Source organism: Cervus canadensis, chromosome 1, assembly GCF_019320065.1.
Source record: "Cervus canadensis isolate Bull #8, Minnesota chromosome 1, ASM1932006v1, whole genome shotgun sequence".
NCBI classification, from domain to species: domain Eukaryota; kingdom Metazoa; phylum Chordata; class Mammalia; order Artiodactyla; family Cervidae; genus Cervus; species Cervus canadensis.
In genome coordinates this window covers 104,933,221-104,956,761 of record NC_057386.1, presented here as the reverse complement: position 1 = coordinate 104,956,761, position 23,541 = coordinate 104,933,221, and the positions used below count along the sequence as shown (strand labels likewise).

At 46.0% G+C, this 23,541-nt stretch overlaps 1 protein-coding gene across 1 annotated transcript in view; it reads left to right on the top strand.

The window, feature by feature from the left end:
- Nucleotides 1–23,541, top strand: part of TMEM132C (transmembrane protein 132C) — a 452,167-nt gene that overhangs the window by 418,270 nt on the left and 10,356 nt on the right. Inside the window, exons 6-8 of the mRNA XM_043489026.1 lie at nt 18,914–19,119; nt 20,766–21,039; nt 22,908–23,099. Coding sequence (XP_043344961.1) covers nt 18,914–19,119; nt 20,766–21,039; nt 22,908–23,099 — 672 coding nt within the window. The remainder of the gene's footprint in view (nt 1–18,913; nt 19,120–20,765; nt 21,040–22,907; nt 23,100–23,541) is intronic.

Genomic DNA, 23,541 nt, shown 5'->3' with positions numbered 1-23,541 from the left:
CTTTGGGAGGAGGGGCGGGGGAGAGGCACTAGGTTTGGGATCTAGAGGCACCCCTCCCCCCAGCCATGGTCACATACTAGGTTCCTGCTGATCATTGGCCTTTATTACTGAATCACAGCTTCCCTGGAGGCTTAGCAGTAAAGAATCCGCCTTCAGTGCAGGAGATGCAGGTTTGATCCCTGGGTAGGGAAGATCCCCTGGAGAAGGGAATGGCAATCCTTTCCAGTATTCTCGCCTAGGAAATCCTATGGACAGAGAACCCTGGGGGGCTACAGTCCATGGGGTCACAAGAGTCGGACACGACTTGGTGAGTAAACCTCTGCCATCACTGATTTACAGTCTCCCTGAGAGGCAATCTGGTATCTAATTCAAAAGGTTATTGTGAGGATTCAGGAGTTTCATTTTTCAAGGAAAGGGCTTAACTCTGAGTTGGGTAATCCCCTTGACGACCTTATTAGGTAAGCCAGGGGTTACAGACTGGCTGCCTACAGGTATATTTTTGTGGCAGGCACAGTGTTATTAAAAAATTAGCATGGGTTGCAGCTTCCTTCCAGTGTATGATTCAGCGACAATTTAGGAGATTGATTGAGTTGGGTAACCATTGCCGTGACCCAGTTTTGGAGTATTTTCGTCACCCCATTTGCTGTTAATCCCCATTGCCACCCCTAGCCCTGGGCAACCACTAATCTACTTTCTGTCTCTGTAGATTTGCCTTTTGGGGGGCATTTCACATAAATGGAATCATACAGTATGTGGTCTCTTGCTGAAAGTTTGGCGATCATTTTATACGTAATCTCTTTTGACACTTTTTGGATAACCATCTAGAGAGAGATGTTATTTTACAAGAATGGGATCATTTCATACAAACTATTTTTTACCATGGACTTTTTAATTCGGCAAATCAAATGAACTTATTTACAAAACAGATATAGACTCACAGACATAGAAGACAAACTTACAGTTACCAAAGGGGAAAGAGGGAGGGATAAATGAGGAGATCAGGATTGGCAGAGACCCACTACTATATATAAAATAGATAAATAAGGACCTGCTATATAGCACAGAGAGCTATATTCAATATCTTGTAGTAGCCTATAATGGAAAAGAATCTGATAAAGAAAAGATTTCATATACATATATATGTGTGTGTATATATATGTATAACAATCACTTTGCTATACACCTAAAACTCACACAATATTGTAAACAAAAAAAGAAAAAAATTTTAATTAAATTGGGAGATCTACAGATATACACCCACAGACACAGACACACACATGCTATAGCATACCTTTCCAGCCCTTGGGTAATCCATGTTAATTACCTGCCTGATCTCGTTCTATACCTTTCTTTATGGTCGTACAATCATAAACACATACATGTCAAGGTGTGTGTGTGTGTGTGTAAATGCACATGTAGAAGGGGTTTTTCTGTCCTTGCTTGTTTTGCAGCATTTGTGTATGTTTGCTCAGTCATGTCCAATTCTTTCCGATCCCACGGACTGTAGCCCATCAGGCTCCTCTCTCCATGGGATTTCCAGGCAAGAATACTGGAGTGAGTTACCATTTCTTGCCCCAGGGTATCTTCCCGACCCAGGGATCAAACCCACGTCTCCTGAGTCTCCTACAATGGCAGGCAAATTTTTTACCAACCGTGTCACCTGTTTTGCAGAGGTGGGGTCATATCACATGCACATTTCTGCCTCTTCCTCTCTCTCACCTTGCAGTGCTTCTTGAATACCCCTGTCTGGTGGGCATTTGAGAAAGGAAGCTTCACCAGTGTGGGACGTAAAAGAGTGGCCAGTGACAAGGGGTCTGGTCTGCAGTGTGTTTGGGGCTTAGGTCAATAGCAGTGATGACGTGTGAGTGGAAAGACCTGGAAACTCAGCGTCTGTGTTGATTTATGTGCAAGAAATGAAAAAGCAACAGCCCAGAGAAGGGCGACCATGTGCCCAACAGAAGCCCAGGAACAGCCCAAGGAGAGAAAACACATAAGAGGGAGAAGCGCTTCCAACAGCTGAGTAATCATCATCATAGAGTCCTTGCTATAAACAGCGGCCCCCAAACTTCCTGGCATGAGGGACTGGGTTCCTGAAAGACAATTCTTCCATGGACTAGGGAGGTGGGAGAAATGGTTTCAGGGTGATTCATGCACATTACATTTATTGGGCACTTTATTTATAATATTATTACATCAGCTCCAGGAGACCCAGGTTTGATCCCTGGGTCGGGAAGATCCCCTGGAGAAGGAAATGGCAAGCCACTCCAGTATTCTTGCCTGGGAAATCACATGGACCAAGGAGCCTGGTGGGCAACACCCCATGGGGTCACAGAAAGTTGAACATGACCCAGCAACTAACACACAGACACACCCCCCTCAGATCTTCAGGCATTAGATCCCGGAGGTCTGGGACTCCTGCTATAAATATTTGTCCACACTTGAACATCCTTGGCATAAAAATGAGCCTTGCGTGGATGGCACTGCACGGGTTAATTTGCACAGGTTTTCTTCCTCGTGGTCCATGAAGTAATGGTATCTCAGATTCAACAACATACAGTATTTTCTACAACCACCTAATGATTCATTCAACAAAGAAGCATTGGCCTTTTACTAAGGACCATTCTGGTACTGGGTACTCGGCAAGAAATAGAACATGCCCTCCCCACCCACTTCTCACGGAGCTTGGCATTCTAGTGACTGAGGGAGCGGACAGTAGCAGATACATGTATTACATGTGGTGATGAGGACTGAAAAGGAAATGTGATGGGTGTTGTGCCAGGGTGTGGCCTCAGGATAAAAGATGACTCCAGATAGGGTGGCCTCCAAGGGGGAGATATTCAGGCCAGTTAGCAGAGAAAATAATGACTGTCAGTGCCTGCTAGGTTTTTCTTAAATAAATTTTTAAAAAATTATTTAATTATTCGTTTTTGGCTTCACTTCCTTGCTGCATGAGGACTCTCTCAAGTTGCCATGAGCGGGGCCTGCTTTCTGGTTGTGGTGTTCAGGCTTCTCATCGTCATGGCTTCTCTTGTTGCAGCTCATGGGCTCTAGGACCCGTGGGCTCAGTGATTGCGGCACATGGGCTCTAGAGCACAGGCTCAGTAGTTGGGGCGCACGGGCTTCGTTGCTCCATGACTTGTGGGATCGTCCCAGACTGGGGATCAAACGTGTGTCCCCTGCATTGGCAGGCAGATTCTTAACCACTGGACCATCAGGGAAGCCCCATCGGTGCCTGCTATTGACTGTGTGTCCCTGATTTTCACAGTGCTCTACGAACCCACTCATCTTAACCAGGCTGACTCTAGGGAACAGCGCCTTCTGCTTCCTGGGTGACCTCTCTCCTGGTCTGCAGCCCTGCACGTGTTTTCTCCGAAGCTCCTGAGGCCACAGGGGCTAGGCACCCCCCACGACAGGATAGGAATGCTGAGATTTAAAGCATCCTTTTAAAAGCACATTTAGTGAATTTTCAGAGCGCCTGTTTAACCTCTAGGGCATGGTTCCAGCTAATGGATCCCATGTGTGTGTGCTAAGTTGCTTCAGTCATGTCTGACTCTCTCTGACCCCATGGACTGTAACCCGCCAGGCTCCTCTGTCCATGGGATTCTCCAGGCAAGAATACTGGAGTGAGTTGCCATGCCCTCCTCCAGGGGATCTTCCAGACCCAGGGATCAAACCCAGGTCTCTTGCATCTCCTACATTGGCAGGCACGTTCTTTACCAATAGCACCACCTGGGAACTCCCTAGTGGATCGCAGTGCAGAACTGAAAATAATGCACATGGACAACCAGCAGCACCTTCCTTCTCCCGCTGACCAAAGGAGTCCCCTTAGTTCCAATACTTGGAAAGCAATCGCACATAAGCAATAGTCCTCTTTTCCTGGCACACTGGCTCCCTTCAGCACAAAGCTTTATCCCTGCCAAATTTACTATTGATCCCATGAGTTCTGAGTCCTTGAGAGAGCTAAGTTCCTTAATAACAGCCTGAAGTTTTTTAAGAGTCTTGAGATTGATAACCACTGTGAGTGGCAACCCCTTGCCCAGTAGGAAAATGGGCATGCCTTTTCCAAAGAAGGGAAGAGAGTTCCATATTCATGCATCTTGTATCATACAGGCTCCAGAAGAAACATCGAAAGGTCTTTATCCTCAAAAGCCATTTGGTTCTAAGAATGAAAGAAAATCAAGAAAAACAAAGGAGTCCCGGGTGTCAGGCTAGGCTGAGTGACATTGCCCAACCATGCCTCCTTCTGGGCCAGGGGTCTCCGGTGTAAAGCAAGGAAGCTCCTTTCATGAAAGTTTCTTCTGGCATCAGAATTCCCTCCAGCTGGCGCTTCCCTGGCGGTCCAGTGGTTAAGAATCCATCTGCCAATGCAGGGGACACAGGTTCGATCCCTGACCCGGGAAGATCCTACGTGCCCCAGAGCAATTAGCCCGAGTGCACAATAACTCTAGAGCCTGTGCTCTGCAAGAAGAGAAGCCTGCCCACCACAACTAGAGAGTCGCCCCTACTCACTGCAACTAGAAAAGCCCTCACACAGCAATGAAGACACAGCGAAACCAAAAGTAAATAAATAAAAACAATTTTAAAAGAATTCCCTCCAGCTGGGTTGCAAAGTGCAGTTGAAATAGCACATCTGAGAGCTTGCATTCTGCAAGTTCTTCAAGCCTCAGTTTATACATTTGTAAAATGGGTACATACTTAGAGCAACCTCCTAAGATTGCTGCAAGTTTTAACACGTGTGCTAAGTCGCTCAGTCGTGTCCGACTCTTTGAAACCCCATGAACTGAAACCCACTTCTGTCTATGGGATTCTCCAGGCAAGAATACTGGAGTGGCTTCCTATTTCCTCCTCCAGGGGATCTTCTCAACCCACAGATCAAACTTGTGTCTCCTACGTCTACCTGCATTAGCATACCACTAGCACCACCTGGGAATCCCAAGTTTTAACATAGGGTCACAAAGAGCCGGACACAACTGAAGTGACTGAACACATGCAGAGAATACATAGAAATAAAGCATGTGGGACAACACATTCAGTTAGCTCTTCTTACCATCCAGATAGACTTAGAGCAGGAGTTCTCTCCCTAGGAGAATTGCATCCTTTGCCAGGGAACATTTGAAAATGTTTGGAGACATTTGTGGTTGTCACCCTCAGAGAGGGTGTGACTGGCCACACGGGTGACTCATGGTTACCATGTTGGATAGCACATAGGTAGGGCATCAGATGGCCCAGGTGTTGGACATTTCTATCATCCCAGATGTTCTTCAAGAAGCACAGACCCAGAGCCTCCAGCTGGTAGGAGCTAAGCCAAATGTTTGTCCCTAGGAGAGGTGGCTAGGCAGAAGTGAATGACTGGGACTGGCCAAGAAAGAACAGGTTGGTCTAATACTCTGTCTTAAGCTCCCAAGAATACTGTGTTCTAATAAAAGACTTTTGCAAAAGATAAGACCATTTATTTATGAGTAAGACTTCACTTGAGCCAAGGGAGTCTCCATCTAGATTTACTTAATTGGGAAGAGAGCTTGTCAAGCCCCAGAAATCCTACATCTGGGCATGTACAGCCCTTGCCTTGAGGAAAAGTTTCTGGCCAGCTCCAGGAAGCACAGGGTAGAGAATTCGTTTGCCTTGGCAGAGATTTAAATCTGGAAAACACTTCTCCCCTGTGTCTGCTTTGCTCCTGCCAGATACTAAAATTTTTACCCCTCATTGACCTCTCTATTGAAATCCACCTGATTACAAAGATTCTGTCTCAGACAGCATCGTATGTCAACTTCCCAGTGGCCCATCATATCTTTATCAAGGATGATGTGCTTGTTGGATGATGAAGACTCTCCAGTTGACTTAATAAGTAAAGGGAGAAATTGTCTTATAAATGGAAAGTCTAGGGCACTGCAGGCTTCAGACACAGATGGATTCAGAAATCAATTTCTCTGCACCTCTGAGCTCTGCATTTGACTCTATTTCTTTCACTATCAAGCCAAGCACTTCTTTCTCTCTCTTTTTTTTTCTTTCTTTTTTTTTTTTTTTTTTGGCTGTATCAGGTGTTAGTTGCGGCACGCAGGACCTTTGTTATGTCACACGAGATCTTTCATTGCCACGCACGTACTCTCTACTTGTGGTTCAGGCTTAGTTGGCAGGTGGCATGTGGGATCTTAGTTCCCCAGTCAGGGATCAAACCCATGTCCCCTGCATTGCAAGGCAGATTCTTAACCACTGGACCCCCAAGGAAGTCCTAGCCTTGGAGTGATTTCAGAGGCCATACGTCCACTGCTTCTCAGATCCAAGTCCAGCAGAAATGAGATGCTACTTTCCCTCCGTCAAAAATCCTGGGACTTCCTGTTATTGGGCTAGACAAGAACCATATGATCATCCCTGGACCAACCCCTGTGCCCGGGGCAGTGTGATATATTAGGAGTATGCCCCACTGTGTAGCTGGTGTCAGGACCCATGAGCTGAGCATGAAGACCTAGGGAGATTCCCCTGAAAAATACCTTAAAAACTGATACAGAAAATAAGATGATTGTGTTTTGGGCAGTAAAAATAACTGTCCACTGAATCTGATCTGGAATTCAATTAAATTACTTCTGATTTACTCTCATTTTTCTTTCCCTAACTGTCAGTTTCTAAGCTCTCAGAGGATTAGTAGTCACCATGTGGTGTCAGCTTAATGACAACGGTGCGTTTTTACCTGTTCCTCATCTTGTCATTCTTGCTGAGATGCTTAAGGACAGAGATACACATAGATGGGTCTGGGCTGGTCCAGCAGAGCTTACCTCTTATATCTGAGAACACGTTATTGGTTAACAGATAACGTGACCCAAACTGAATTAAACCCCAAAAAAGGAAGTTGAAGAACTTCTATATCTGTACCTATCTGTACCTATCTCCTATATCTATTTCTGAAGCAATCTAGCTTCAGGAATGGCTGAATCCAGGAGCTCAAATGAAGTCATCAATCAGTATTTTACTTCTGCCTCTCTGTCTTTTGGTTCAGTATTCTGTACCTGTATTGACTGAAATCTTGGATGTGCAGTACTGTCCCAATGTGGCTGCAAACCATCTCTTTACATGTAGCAGTCTGGCATGAAAAATTTTACCTTTTACTTGTTTCAGCCTCGCCTGAAAAATTCCTGAGATTCCCTCTGACTGTACCAGCTTAAGTCATGCATTCAACCCCGAGCCAATCGTTTGTGGCCAGAGAAATGTGAAGCTCTGATTGGCTTAGGTCATGGTCACCTGACCCTCATTTGGAGGCTGGAGGTGGAACTTCACCCAAACCTCTGGACTGATGTGGGGGAGGGGAGGATTCCCAAATGCAACTAGGGCAAGGGCCACACGAAAGAGGCCTGGATGCCTGGAGTAAAGACTCCTCCCCTCCCACCTCCTGTTCTTAACCACCCACCCTTGCCCTGTCCTCCTGTCCCAGGGCCTTTCTCAAGTTGGCCTGGGTTAGGGAAAAGGCCTGATATCAACCAAGGCATGAACAGATTGACATTAGCTAAAGCAGTGATCAGCTCTGATGGAGGCAAAGGACACCAAGTGGAAGAGTCTAAACTCTCCCAGTAAGACTCTGCCCTGAGCTCTCCCAGGAGGATAGGGGTCCCGTGATTGGCTGCTGAAGGCATGAGGATAATTGACAAGGAAATTGACACCATAGCATGTAGAAGGCTGTCATAAAATGATTCCAGATCAGAAAAAGAAAATGAAGAGGAGGAGAAAATATGTGACTTGTAACAATGTAAGGGACTTGCTGGAAACTCAGACTCATCCTTCCAGCTTCACCAGATCCCCTGAACTCTTGAGGGAAGACAGGTGTGGTCATGACCAGCAGACATGGTCCTGGGGCTTTAGCAACATCCCTCCCCAAACTCCCATTTCAACCTGCATGGCTGGATCACTCCCATCCTTGCTGCCTGGTTTCCTCTATAATTAAGCCCTTCCTTCCTCACTATGCTCCAGTGTTCAGGTGGCGGCTGCTGCTTTTGAAATAAGCCTTTCTAGTGGGGAAGCTCTTCTGAGTCTAAAGGTTCAAAGAGAAGCTGTGAGGCACTCAGTCCCCTCAGCAGGACAGCCCTGGACCTTGCGTCTTAGGTACCAAGACTTTAGGATCTCGAGCGACATCGTTAGGCAGAGTCTGGTTGATGGCACAGCAAGTGGCCCCGGGCAGTGCTATATAAGTCTGGCATTCTGGAAGCTTCTCCCCATGCTTCAAAGCATGAAAAAATCAAAGCCCCTTATCTACACACTTCCGGGGTTAATACAATCCACTTACCCAGCAAGTCTGCCAGGCACCTGTGTGGTGTGTCTGCCTGTATGTGCCAGACACTGGGCTAATTCCCTGTATTTGTGGGTTTTCCAGTTTAATTCTCCTGGCAAATTTGGGATGCCATTCTCTCCCTGCCCAGCATACCCTAGCCTGCTTCTCTAGCTTTGTATTTACCAACCTTCCTTCTGTTTCTGCAAAAGATCAAAATATTCCTACCTTAGGGTCTTTGCACATTATAAGAGAGCAGTGAAGGTCCAGGGCTTTTTGTACTGGACACTTGAAATTTGCTAAGGGGATAGATTGTAAATTAAATCTTCTCAATGCACTGTACACACCCACAATGATAACTGTGTCAAGAGATGGATACATGGTTTAGTGTAGATTATGGTGATCTTTTCACAGTGGATACATATATCAAAGCATCAAGTTGTACATCTTAAATGGATACATTTTGATATGTCAAAGATATCTCAATAGAGGTGTTTTAAAAAATCAAAGGGTTTTTTTCTTCCAAAAATTACATTGCCTCTGATTTTCCTTTTAGCAGTATAATGAAGATGGTGAGATCATGAAGATGGGTCCCTGAACTTACACAAGTTATTGAGCATAATTATATCAGACAAACCTTTAAAAAGAGAAGGAAAGAAAGACAGTTTAATAAAATTCTTGTCTATTAGTGTCTGGGAATTGCAGAAGGTCACAGGAAGAAAGAAGACTTGATCACCAACCTCAAGAACTTTCTTGTTAATTCTAAAATAGAAGCACTGAGATAACTTTCCACCAACTAAATTGACAAAGTTGTTTTTTTTTTAAGAGAAAGTTTCTGGAGCTCAAGAACTGCTTTCAGATCCAAGTCCAATAGGATTAGCTGTGTGACCTTGGACAAGTTAACCAACCTCTCTGTGCCTTGGTTTCCTCTGTAAAATGGTTTGTGTGAGGACAAAAGGAGTCGGTCCTTAATGTCCTCTTAGCACAGAATCTGACATACAGCATGCACTTAATAAATGCTATATAAGGAAGATAAGAATATCTACCTGGAAATTTCTGCCCCAAAATCTCACAAGCCTGCCACCTTCTTGCTAGGTGGAATCCTCCCTCTCTTGTTCCCTTCTTTTATTTTTCTCATGGTATTTATTGCCCACAGGTGTCTTCTTGTTGACTTGTTATCATCTACCTATACACTCCCCAAATCAGAACATCCTTAAAGTCTCCTTATCACTCACGTCTACATCTCCAGTGCCTGGGAAAATGGCTGGTGCATAATACCAATACAGGAAGTAACTGTAAAAAGAAGGAACGCTCATGTGCTAGATGGAGAATGTGAAAGTCACTCAGTTGTGTCCGACTCTTTGTGACCCCATGCACTACACAATACTGGACTGGGTAGCCTTTCCCTTCTCCAGGGGATCTTCCCAACCCAGGGATCAAACCCAGGATTCCCACACTGCAGGCAGATTCTTTACCAGCTGAGCCTCCAGTATTCTGGCCTGGAGAATTCCATGGACTGTATAGTCCATTGGTTGCAGAGTCGGACACAACTGATCCACTTTCGCTTTCAGATGAAGAATAGTGAGGGGTCAGCCCTGACTCCAGTGCAAGCCTGGCCACACATTTGGAACCAGGATTCCTCTAGCGAGGAAATCCAATTTTCTCTGGGCTTGACCGCCCTGGTGAGGGTCCTGCTGTCCAATTGGCCGACATGGGCCAGGTCCCACCCAGCACCACCAGATCCAGGGTGGACAGGAGTCCTGAGCTGAGAACCACTCAGCATCTCCCAAGTCCTGGCAGCATTTTGCACTGTCATCTGGAGAAAGTGTGATTTATCACAGAACAGATTTCTATTTGGCCATCCTTAAGCAAGGAGCAGGAAGCAAAGAGGAGGGAAGCAGAGACATCGTCTCAGAAATACTGCTTAGCCCTGCCTTCCCCCACTTTCTCCTGTTCTTCTTTTCCAGAGATGTCAGAAAAGTTAAGTGTCAGGCACTTTAGTAGTGAAAGAACTGCTGAAATGGCAGCAGACCTCCTGCAAACATAAAACTTTCTCTCTGGCAGCTGCAGGGGGAGGGCAGATAGTGGGGAAGATGCTAGATAAGCCAGAAGTTCTGTGGGAGAATAGGGCACAGAGAAAGGAAAGGAGTTCTCCCAGACCAAAGCTAGGGCCAGGCAGAAGTCACCACCCCTGGATGAGAAGCTCTGATGTGGAGAATTCCCAAAACCGTGGGCTCTTCCTGCTGTGGCCTCTCCAATGCCTAAGGAGGAGAAAAGGGGTTTGGGATGAAGGGAGAATGGAGTGTGGAGAGGAAGGAATATGAGGCCTCCTGAATGGTATCGGCAGTGTCCTCTTCACCACAGCACTTGGCAGAATAACTCAATCAGCTCTGCCGCGTAACGAGTGACCCCGACATTCGGTTGTTGAAAAGAATGATCCTTTTCTTTTGGTTGTGTGTTTGCAGATCATCTGGTGCTCTCTGGGCTCAGCTGGGCTGGATCCCTCCCTGCACATCAGGCTGTGATGGAGTCTGGGTGCTTCATTCCAGCGCTGGGCTGAGAGGTCTCCGCTAGTTTAAGTTCCTCTGGTGGTAGAGCTCACAGGGGCTGGCAGGAACACGTGACAGCTGTCCAGTCTGAGCTTGGATAGGTTGGCTGTCAGCTTTTTCCGCATTCTCTCGGCCAAAGCTACCCACATGGCCAGGTCTGCCATCAGTGCAAAATAAAGTCTTTCTGCTCACAGTGGAAGAAAAGGAATAAGAATTAAAATCAACAACTCAAACAGCCCATAAACCAGAAGGCACCATGGTTAAGAGCAGAGCTCTAGGGTTGACTGTATTTAAATTCTGCTCACTAATACCATCTGTGTGTACTTGGGCAAGTTACATCACCTCTCTATGTTTTTGTTTCTTCATTTGAAATATGGATGTGATTTTTTTTAAATGTTTATTTATTTGTTTATTCATTTGACTGCCTCAAGTCTTAGCTGTGGTATGTGGGACCTACTTCCCTGACCAGGGATTGAACCCTGGCCCCTTGCACTGGGAGCATGGAATCTTAGCCACTGGACCACCAGGGAAGTCCCCGGATGTGATTCTTAAAATGTAGCTGTGTCCTACGTTCATGGTGAGGATTCAACGAAATTATCCATGTGACCCCTTAAAATGGTTCCTGGTTTACTGCAAGCACTCAGAGAACATTTTTTGCTGCTGTAAAACGGTTGTCACCCATGAGAGTCCATCTCCTCGGATGTGTATGTTCCCCGTGTGTGCAGAGGGTGGGTGAATGTCAGGGGCGATGTGGTAAGGGTAACCCCCTGAGGGTCCCCTAAGGGAAGAACAGGGGACCAGGTACCTGAGTGCCTCTTCTTCACCAAGGGCACATACCATGGCTGCCTTGAAAACACTCTTGTCTGGAGATCTTGCGACAGTTTCTGGCCATTTAATTCTCCACTGAGAGAACCTCACATTGGTTGCCAGTAATTTGCATGAAGAAATAGTCTGCCAAACAGTCTCCCAGGGCATAGTTCCCAGTCCACCCCCGCAGCCTGCTCTGTCAAGGATTGCTCAGCCTAGCTCTTGGTGGGGTGGGGTTGACATTTTGCTTACTTTCCATGGGGACATTGTGCAATAATTAAAATTAAGAGAATAGTTGCGAGATAAATAAATAAATCTGGGCACTAACTATGATAGCTGGTAGGATGGAGAAAGCATAGGAGAAAGTGGGTACAGAAGGGGAGGCAGCCTGCTGTGGGATGTGGGCACCTTTGGGGCTGGCTTTCAACACCTCCAAAACCAGCTGCAGCCCACTGTCCCTCCCAACACCACCCCCCAAATTCTCCAATCTGGCCTGTGAGACCAGTAAGACACCAAGGTAGAAAATGCAAATGCTTTGGGGGTTCAAGGTTGTAACAAAATTGAATGCAATGGTTTTTCAGTGCTGATAACTAATTTGCTATTTTATAAACACCATGAAAGTCAAATGATATCCTTACACTCTGACTCATTCATTCATTCGTTTTCAGCATACATTTATTGTGTGTCTGCTGTATGCCAGGTACCATTTTAGACACTAAGGGTACAACAGTGAATGAAACAGACAAAAATCCCTGCCATCCATATTCTATTGAGGGAAGACAAATAAAAACCAAATAAATAGGTAACATGTATAGTATATGAAATGGCAATAAGTGGTAGAGAAAAATAAAGAAGAGTGTCAGGAGTCTTGGAGGGGTTGCAGTTTTACATGAAAACATCTGAGAAAGTATCTCTGAGAATTTACAGGCCAGGTTTCCCAGCTGAGGCACTGTTGACATTTAGGATTGGCTGATTCTGTCTGTTCTGTGGGACCGTCCTGTAGGATAGTGTAGGATGTTGAGCAGCATTACTTGCCTGTCATTAGATGCCAGTTGCTCATCTTCCAATTGTGACAACCTCCATCCCTAGCTATAACAGCCAAAAAGATCTCCAAAGATTGTCCAGTGGCCCTTGGAGGATGCAATGGCCCCTTCTTGAGAACCACTAGATTAAAGATCTAAAGGAAACAAGACAAGGATGTCCACTCGCACCAATTTTATTCAACATAGTTTTAGAAGTCCTAGCCACGGCAATCAGAGAAGCAAAAGAAATAAAAGGACTCCAAATTAGAAATGAAGTAAAACTGTCACTGTTTCCAGACTACATGACACTAGTCATAGAAAATTCTAAAGACACTATCAGAAAGCTACTGGAGCTCAGCAATGAATTTGGCAAGGTTACAGGATACAAAATACACAACAATCTGTTGCATGTTTACACACTAACAATGAAAGATCAGAAAGAGAAATTCGGAAAACAGTCCCATTTGCCACCTCATCAAAAAGAATAAAATACCTAGGAATAAAACTACCTAAACCTAAAAAAAAAAAAAAAAAAAGATACAAATGAACTTCTATACAAAACAGACATAAACCCACAGACATGAAAAACAAACTTATCATTACCAAAAGGGAAGGGTTGGGGGAGAGGGATAAATTAGGAGTTTGGGATTAACATATACACAATACTGAATATAAAATAGGTGATCAACAAGTACCTACTGTATAGTACAGGAAACTGTACTCACTATTTTGTAATAACCTTTAAGGGAAAATAATTTGAGAGAATATATATACACACATATATATATGTGTGTGTGTATATATATACATATATATATGTGTGTGTATATATATATATATATATATATAACTGAATCACTTTGCCGTCCACCTGAAATTATTACAGCATTCCCTGTCCAATGTTCCAGCCTGTCTGAGTGGGCTTATTTGGGATGGGCCAAGAGAGTGAGGAAGGGCCAGGGCAGCTGATGGAAAGATCTGAGCTGGTCCATGGGCCAGTGACCTGTCTCAGGGCCCCTTTCCCTGGTCCCCTTGCCCACATGAATGAAAAAGATTCTAATATTCGCATAGCAGGAAGAGCTATTTCTAAGGCCACAGTCTCAGGATATTACCTGTTCAGACAACAAGATAGAAGCAGTCTGATCAAGTCCTACACTAGCTGTCATAAAACCTCTTCTCCACCTTGGGCAAGGTACAATCTCAGTGCTCCTCAGTTTTCTCATCTCTAAAATGGGATCCTAGGACATCCCTGGTGGTCCAGTGGTTGAGAATCTGCCTCCCAATGCAGGGGACGCGAGTTCGATCCCCAGTTGGGGAACTAAGATCCCACATGCTGTGGAACAAATAAGCCTACATGCTGCAACTACTGAGCCCACACACCACAACTAGAGAGAAGCCATGGGTCACAACAAAAGATCCCACATGCCACAACTAAGACCCAACACAGCCTAAAATAAATATTTAAAAAACAAAAATAAAATGAGATCTTGATTGCTGTCTAGAGCTCCAGAAAGGACTGAGGGCGAGAATGATGGGGAAAGTACATGGCAAATGTAAAACAAGGCATCAGAATAGTGCAAGGACATTTGACATTTTATGTTACTAGAGCAGGTATACAAACTCAGGTGTACAAGAAATGTAAATCATTTTTCTGTATCTGAATTTGATTTCAGTTTGCACCCCCCAGTCTCCTAAGACACAAAACCTATACCTGGAGTTATATTTCTGAACATCTGAAGTTGGAGATGTTAATTAGAGAGCCAAGTAGAGATGTTGAATAAGCACTTTGTTATCTGGAGATGGGATTTGGGGAGTCATTAACACAGTGATGATATTTAAAGCATCAGAGCTAGATGATTATAATAATGAAAGGAACAGGTATGGACTGAATGTTTGTGTGGCTCCCAAGTTCTTCTGTTGAGATTTTAAACCCTAATATGATGGTATTAGGAGTGGGGGGTGGGGAGGTGATTAGGTCATGAGGGTGGAGCTTTTGTGAATAAATTAGTGCTTTTTTAAAAAGATTGTTTTTTATTTTGTTTTTTGTTTGTTTTTTTACTGCAAGGTTTGTGGGATCTTAGTTCCCCAACCAGAGATTTTTGGGGGGATCTCCACTGATGCATAAGCTTTCTCTAGTTGTGACTCCCAGGCTTTAAGGCATGGCTTAGTAGTTGAGGTACATGGGCTTAGTTGCTCTGAGGCATGTGGACTCTTCCTGGACCAGAGATTGAACCATATCTCCTGCATTAGCAGGCAGATTCTTAGCCACTGGACCACCAGGGAAGTCCCTAAAATAATGCTTTTATAAGATGCTCCAAAGAGCTCCCTCACCCCTTCCATCAAGTGTAGACACAGAGAGAAGACAGAATCTATGAGTCAGGAAGTGGGTCCTCACCAGATACAGAATCTGCTGGCACCTTCATCTTGGACTTACCAGCCTTCAGAATATGAGAAGTAAATGTCTGGTGTTTAAGCCCCCAGCCTCTGGATATTCTGTAATAGCAGCTCCAGCAGGCTAATACGGGACATATATGATGCCATGGAATCATAGAAGGAGCAATTGCATTATTTCAAGGGGTGAATCTCTTAATTGTGGTCCTCAGACCTGAAGCAACAGCATTTCCCAGGCACTTGTTAGAAGTGAAACTGTGGGGATCCCCCTAGACCTGCTCAATCTGAGACTTTAGGAGTAGACTCAACCATCTGTGGACACTTGACAAGCCCTCTCTGATGCTCACTCAGATTTGAGAACCTGCTTGGCTGCAGGAATCCAGATAAAAGTCTCACTGGATGTTGGTGGCTGACCAGCAGATATCGTTTGCTTTCCTCATGGAAGGTGGTCTCCAGCCTCTACCTTAGGAAGCAGGTGATATCCTTGGGAAGTTGCTAAAGTCTGAATGACAGAAGATATCAACCAACCATATGCCACTCAACCAGAACCCTTGTGACCCAACCTGGCCCCTCAAGGTCCTTAAGAGCAGACTGGTTGATTCTGTGGCCACCATGCGTTCCAAAGGGGTAGTTTAAATGTCACAGTGAGGACTTCCCTGGTGGTCCAGTGGTTAAGAATCCACCTTCCAATGCAGGGGACACAGGTTCAGTCCCTGGTCTGGGAAGATCCCACATGCCAAGAGTCGGCTAAGCCCAAGCACCACAACTGCTAAGCCCATGCTCTAGAACCATGTTCCACAATGAGAGCAGTCACCATAACGAGAAGCCTTCCCACTGCAACTAGAGAATGGCCCCTGCTTGCTGCAGCTAGAGAAAGCCCATGTGAAGCAACAAAGACCCAGCACAGCCAAAAGACATAAATAAATTTTTTTTTAAATACGTTTATTTTTAAAACGTCACAGGTAGCAGGGGCCAGCAGGTAGTTTTCTTAATGGGCAGCCCACCCACATTGAGAAATTTAAGAGATTCCCAGAAGTGGATCGGAGGGGCTGTGAAGATTCCCGTAGTGGGGTTGGATTCCTTTTTTGCAGACGAGCCAGCTCATTTTGTGATACCATGGTTCCCACTGCTAGCCACTTAGGAGATGATTAATGCAGCCTGCGGCTTCCCCAGACATTTATGGCACCTTCAGGAATAACAGTGACAATGGCTCTATCATGCCTGGTGGCTTCATACCCTTGGCGTTCCTCTTAATTATTTATATATTCTGGAGCGGCCAGGTTCCCTCCCACCAGAGCTCAGAAAGGTAATAAATGAGGAAAGTCAATGGTCTGTAAATTACAACATTGATTAAAGAAGTGATTACTGATATAACTCTTGCTCGGCTATTATGCTAATGCTTGCCCAGATCCAGGATAGTGTTTACATGCTAATGACAAGTCTGGGACAGCGGTGAAAATTGGTTTCCACCCTTAATCAGTTTGTAAACTCTTTTAAACCACTCTGACCACGAGTGAGAAGATCCATTCGTGTGTGTTCCCCTCCCAACTGCCCCCTGCCACTATCCCCAGCAGATGGGAGAAATTCACTCAGCCCAGCCCTCACCAGCTGCCCCTCCAAACAGAAGTGAGAGCTGAAGTTGAAAATTGGGCCCAGAGTAGCCATCTGTAGTTCCTAGAAGCTGGGGAAAGAAAGTGCAATCACAGGAGTTCATTGCTCAGCATCGGATGTTATTTAACCTGAGCCATAGACCCCCTGAAGGAGATACTGCTCCTTCCAGAGTATACAACCTGGACGGGAGACAGCTAAGCACATTGACTATTACCACTTAGTATGGAAGCGCTGCACAGAGAGTCCACGTGTGACTTCATTAACTCTGGAATGCTACACAAAACTCTGTGTATATGCATTTCTATGGCAAGAATTAACTTTATGTGTATTCCCAAAGGAGTCGATGACTCCTAAAAGGTTAGGAAACACTGCTCTAAAGCTTTCTGGAAGTTTTCAAAGTAATTTCTTGTGTTTCCACTGTTCTTGACTCCAAGTTATCTCAGTATTTCACATCTCCTCTTGCCCCAAGATCAATGGCTCTGTTGAAGCAAGCATCCCCATGAAAAAAGAGCCCTGTTCATGCATCCATCTAGCTGTTCATCTATCCATCCTTCTATCCATTCATCCATGTATGCATGCATCCATCTATCCATGCATGCATGCATACATGTATCCGTCCATGCATCTATCTATCTACCCATGCATATATGTATTCATCCATCCATTTATCTATCCATCCATGCATCCATCCACTTAGCAATTTTTTCACCCATCCATTCATCCATCCAATCATCCACCCTTCATCCATCCATCCATTCACCCATTCATCCATCTGTCCATCCACTCATTCATTCATCCATCCATCCACCCATTCATGCAACCATCCATTCAGTTCACTTTGCTGAGCTCCTTCTTCTTGAGCCGCTGGTATGAGCCACCAAGAGATCAAAGAAGGAAAAGATGTACTTACTGCCTTCAATGGTTTTACATTTCTGCAGCTGAAAATAAAAATTTACACAAGGGGCCAGTGTGATCCCATAAACTTGGCTGTGCAAGATGGGTCATGTTGTGTCTCTGTAACTCATCTTGATTTCTATTTTCAGTTTTCAATTCATTATGGTGGTGAAACATCATCCCAGTCTAATTTCTAGAAACCGTAACAACTATCAAGGCCTTGGGGAGGGGGCTTCTAGCCTTAAAGTGTTCTGTTCACAGCTCCTTGGGGGCACCCATTATCAGTTGGAACCCACATGGGTTACCTCTGATGTGGGCCCATCCTTGCACCTGCTGCTCCTTCCAGCCTCCTCAAGGGAGCACAGGCATCCTCAAGCTGTTTCTTTGCCACATGAGAGTATCCATGGGGCTGTAATTAGATCCATCTTCCTAAGGTTTCAGCAGAGGAACACAAAGTCTAGATGCTTGCAGGCTTTTATTTTTATTTTGTTTATGTTTGTTCTGCTTTGTGTTCTGTCTTGTCTCCTTCCAGAGGCTGTGATCTGCTAGAAATGGAAAAAGAGAAGGGAAGAAATTCAGGGGAAGGAAACATAGGTTGATCTTCACTAATGTGATGCTGGCATTCACAGAATGAGCAGTAACAGTACAGATACACAAATAATCCTAGGGGGTCAGGGGAAGTGCTGCAAGCAGAGAAGGAAGGGTGTTCCCAGGGAAAAGGAACATCATATATGAAGACCTGAGTGTTCTGGGGAACCATCAGGGCTACATGTAATTGGAACAGTGGGTGTAAGAACTGGGAGTAGAGCTTTGCTGAGGAAGAAGGCTCTTCTTCTTCCACTTCTTGAGGAAGTGCAAGCCCTTCAGATGTTGAGGGGCTGGATGGGGTGGGACATGGGTGTGGCTGGTCTTCTGGACAGACATCAGCCTGAAGAACAGACAACCTCTGGTACCCACATCACATTTCCTGGATCCACCCAGAGTTCAGTGTCTCAGCCTGGAATACGGGGAACACATGGGCAGCACTCACCCAGTGAGAGAGAGGAGAGGTAGATTATATTTCTGCCTCTCATCCTGCAGGTTGACAATTCTGGGGACTTTCCATGAGACCCAGAAAAACAGAGCTCAATGGTCACAGGACCAAATGCAAAAATGGACCTTTCTACTGACCTTTCTTGTTTCTCTGGCTCCCTCAGCCTTCTCCCTGGTCCCCATTCCCTAGGGTCAACTCCCAGTAAACCAACTGCACCAAATCCTTGTCTCAGGCTCTGCATTAAGGAGAACCTACATTAAGCATGTGTGCTTTGCTAGAGACAGAGACAAATGGCTGAAAGGTGGTCTTCAGATCCCAGAGAACTTCTCCTCCTCCATCCCCTCTCTCTTGGCAGGTGTCCGACCATTGTGACTATGTCTTTGTCAACGGCAAAGAGATGAAAGGCAAGGTGGATGTGGTGGTGAACTTCACGTACCAGCACCTGAGCGCCCCCCTGCATGTCACCATATGGGTGCCCCGACTGCCCCTGCAGATCGAGGTCTCTGACACGGAGCTGAGCCAGATTAAAGGCTGGAGGGTGCCCATCGTGGCCAGCAAGAGGTGAGTCCGGGATGGGGAGACACATCAGAGCCATGACAGCAACGGCTGTGGATACTGATGTCAACACCAAAGGAGTCAAGGCAGGAGCCAGTGCAGGGCCCAGGTGATGCTGTTACCATGGTGATTACATGATGCGAAGTGTGCATGCCTCTGCAGCCTAACAACAATCCTCTGGGAAAACCAAGACTCAGGACAACCCAGCCAGGCAGGAAGGCTGCTAAGCGGCTGGGTCAGTATCAGATCCAATTTGTTTGCACTCTACATGGGCTCCTAGTAATCTCTCTCCTGAAGGTGCCCCTCCAGAAGGAAGCCACAAAAGTAACATAGTTTTCTAGCCTTTCAACCCCCAGAGAATTAAAGTTTGGGCTTATTTTGTCTATGTGAAACAGCGATTCCTTTTCTGTTCTGGGTGGATATCTATAATCTTGAAAAGCTCTGTGCATATCAAATTATTGAATAAAATCTAATTGCATTTGTACTGTACCATTGGGGTGCTGTCTGTGCTTAAACCAAAAGAAAAACTTCTATTCCATGTGACTCTGGATCATCCTGTGTGGGAATCTGGGGTCTTGTTTCCTCAACTCTGTGGCCCCCAGGTCAGCTACATAACAGTTGTTGCTGAATTATTGGTTTCCTGTATGACATATTCCATCTTAAACCATCAGGGCTATTTTCCTGTTTTCCAGGCACCAGAGTCTTGATTTTTAAGGAACAAGTAGTGTCTATCTCATGAAAGATAAATAGGACAGTGAGATGGTGAGTCCACTTTTATAGAATGAACTTGAAGGAATTTGTCCCTCCTCTGATGAGGAAGACAGCTGTGAATCCAGCCAAGACTTCAGACCATTTAGTGGTCATGAGTGACCAAGATGTGGGTTTGTTCCATGTCCCTGAAGAAGGAAAAATTGACACTCGCTGGTTTCAAATCCAAGCTTGGCTGCTTTCTAGCTTTGTGAGTTTGGGCCGGCCACCCAACATCTCTGACTCAGTTTCCTCATCTGGACATAAGAATAATTACAGTTTTGCCTCATAGTGTTGAGTCCATCCATGAAGATCTTAGCATGGGCACATCTCCAGAGCATCATACCACTTTGACAAATAGACCTTCCTACAGTAGTGGCATGTTCTAGAACCACAGTATCCAATACAGTAGCCACTAGCGCAAGGGGTTATGGAGTGACTGAGAAATGTAATGTTTGGATTTGCTTAATTTTCTTCATTTAAATTAAATTGTAAATAGCCACACGTGGTTCTCAGCTGCTTCATGGACCTTAGTGGTATATCTTTAGTATTAATAAATATTAACTCTTGCATCTTTTATTTGTCAACAGATGCCTGAGAGAGAGAGAGTGTTTTGTGGGCTACATATACAGGAGATGGGATATGGGGAAATTCTTTGGGTCATGCTGTTACGGGGAGAGAGATGTTTATCTTTCCTTCTCAATTAAGTCTTACCTTCCTCCTTCAGCAAGTACCATAAAGCTTCTTTGCATTGTTTAAAAAAGAGCTGGTGCTTCTGTGTGGTCCTGAGTCTCCTGCCTGGGATGCTATCTCTTGGCAATTGATGGGGAGGTATCTGCTTTGCAACTCCAGAGCATCATGAATTCCATCCCCTGACCTGAGAGCCTCCTCTCCTTCCCCATCAGGCCCACACGAGACAGCGAGGATGAGGACGAGGAGGAGCGGCGGGGCCGGGGCTGCGCCCTCCAGTACCAGCACGCCATGGTGCGGGTCCTCACCCAGTTTGTGTCCGAGGGGGCTGGCCCCTGGGGCCAGCCGAGCCACCTGCTCAGTCCCGACTGGCAATTTGACATCACCCACCTGGTTGCTGACTTCATGAAGCTGGAGGAACCACACGTGGCCACTCTCCAGGACAGCAGGATCCTGGTCGGGCGGGAGGTTGGCATGACGACCATCCAGGTAGGAAGGTGGAGCCGGGAACCTCTGCACGCCCATCACTGAGTGTGGTACCCAGCCTTGGAAGGAGGTGGTTTGCTAGCAGGGGTGGGTCCTCATGGCCAATTCCTGCTGCTTGTGATGGCATCCTGTGGACAACACAAGGTGAGCCTGGACCAGCTCTTTGAGTCCCAGGTAAAGTGAAGTGAAAACGATAGTTGTTCAGTTGTGTCCAAGTCTTTGTGACCCCATGGACTGAAGCCCACCAGGCCCCTCTGTCCATGGAATTCTCCAGTCAAGAATACTGGAGTGGATTGCCATTTCCTTCTCCAGGGGATCTCCCTGACACAGGGATCAAAGTTGGGTCTTCTGCATTGCAGGCAGATTCTTTACTGCCTGAGTCACCAGGGAAACCCCTTTGAGTGCCAACCTCCTTCCAAACAGAAACGAGAAGGTGGTGACAGCACCCCTTGGCACCCTCTGTGACCCCATTCTCCGCTGCATCCTTCATTCCCACCACCCCCACCCCAACCCACCCCGCCTCTGCTTCTCCACCCCCAGTGCCCCCTCTCCAAATCCGCACCTCCTACACCCTCTTAGAAAGAACCTGCTCCCCACTCCGCAATACTTGGGCCAGTGGCCAAGGTAGGATGCATTCCTTTCTTCCTTTCCTCCCTTCTTTTCCTAAGTCAGCCTGTCATTCTGTCATGTAGTCATTCAACCAACTCTTCAAAATCCTGCTGTCTCTTTTGCTCAAGGAAATGTATAGAAAGGTGGAATTTCAGGACAGATGGTGGGGCACAGAAGGCCTTTTATTCAACCCATCAAGTCCCACACTACTGACTCCACCTTTTGTGGAGGGTTTTTTTTGTTTAATTTTACTGAAATATAGTTTGATCTACAGTGTTGTGTTAGTTCTAGGTGTTACAGCAAAGTGATTTAGTTACACATATACATATATCTTTCCTTTGTTAGGCTCTTTTCTCATATAGGTTATCACAGAATACTGAGCAGAGTTCCCTGTGCTGTATAGTAGGTCCTTGGTGGTTATCTGTCTTATGTATAATAGTGTATGTGACTCCACCTTTTTGAAATGTCATTCTGGATCCTTTCACAACCACCCCAGGTGGGAAAGATTGATACATTTCTGCCATTTCATCCGGACATCCCAAGTCCAACATTTGGTATATGAGACAAAGCAGAAGGGCATCCCAGGTGGTGCTAGTGGTAAAGAATCCACTTGCCAATGCAGGAGAGGTGGATTGGATGCCTGGGTCAGGAAGATCCCCTGGAGAAGAAGGTGGCCACCCACTCCAGTATTCTTACCTGGAGAATCCCAGGGACAGAGGAGTCTGGCAGGCTATAGTCCATGGGTTCATAAAAGAGTTGGACAGGAACTAGTGACTAAACAACAACAAATGAGGCAGAAAGTGGAGGACTTCAGTGGAGGACACATTGTACCGGGGGTTGGAGGGGAGACTAGACTGTCTATTATTCAGTTCCCCAATTGATTGCCTAATTCACTTAGGATGGGAGTCAGGCTGAACAGAGTCCGGGTTTGTGTACAACTCTTCATGAGTCCAGCCAGTAGGATTGCCACGTATGGTTGACCAGTTTGTGCAGTATGCAAAGAGGCTTCATCTAAAATGGGGAGGGTCATTTCCTTTCAAAGACAGAATGGATTTTAATATTTATGTCAAGTTTAGAGCTAAAGTGTCGCAGGGAAGAGTGACTTTATCTGATTCTCACATGACACGGGGTAATATATAGAGAGAAGTTGTGGCTCCTCCCCGCTGTATTCTGTAGGGATGGACAAAGCACAGCTGGGAAGGGTTCCAACATCCTTCCAGAAACAGATGTGATGGATTGGTCTGTGTCTGCCCATCCCCCAGGTGCTGTCCCCTCTGTCCGACTCCATCCTGGCTGAGAAGACAGTCACCGTGTTGGATGACAAAGTCGCGGTGTCAGACCTGGCCATCCAGCTCGTGGCTGGGCTGTCTGTCACCCTCCACCCCAGCACAGAGAACAGCAGGGCTATCACGGCTGTGGCCACAGCTGAGGAGCTGCTGCGGACCCCTAAACAGGTAGGGGCCCGGATGCCAGAAGGGAGCAGGGTCACACCTGATCTAGCCAAAGGGAAGGGAGGCGGGAGGGATGGGGGCAGGGTAGCCAAACCACGTTCCAGAAGGAAATGATGTTGGCTATGTAAAATCCACCTGGCTTTGTGGTCCAAGTAATAGGGTCTGTGATGAACTAGAAGAGTGGTACCCAGTGCCCAGAGGTGGACAAACCATCTAGGCAGCTAACTCTGAGAAATCCAGCCGCTTAAGATAACACCCACTGTCGTTCACAGTTCTGTGGCTCGGGAATCCAGGTGGGCTCAGCGGAGTGCCATGCTCTGGGGTCCACAGGCTGAGAGCGGAGCATCTTATCAGGATGCTCTGGGGACGAATCCACTTCCTCTCTCACTGGTGTGGTTGGCGGAATCCAGCTCTGTGCAGTTGAATGCCTGAGGTTTCCTAGGTT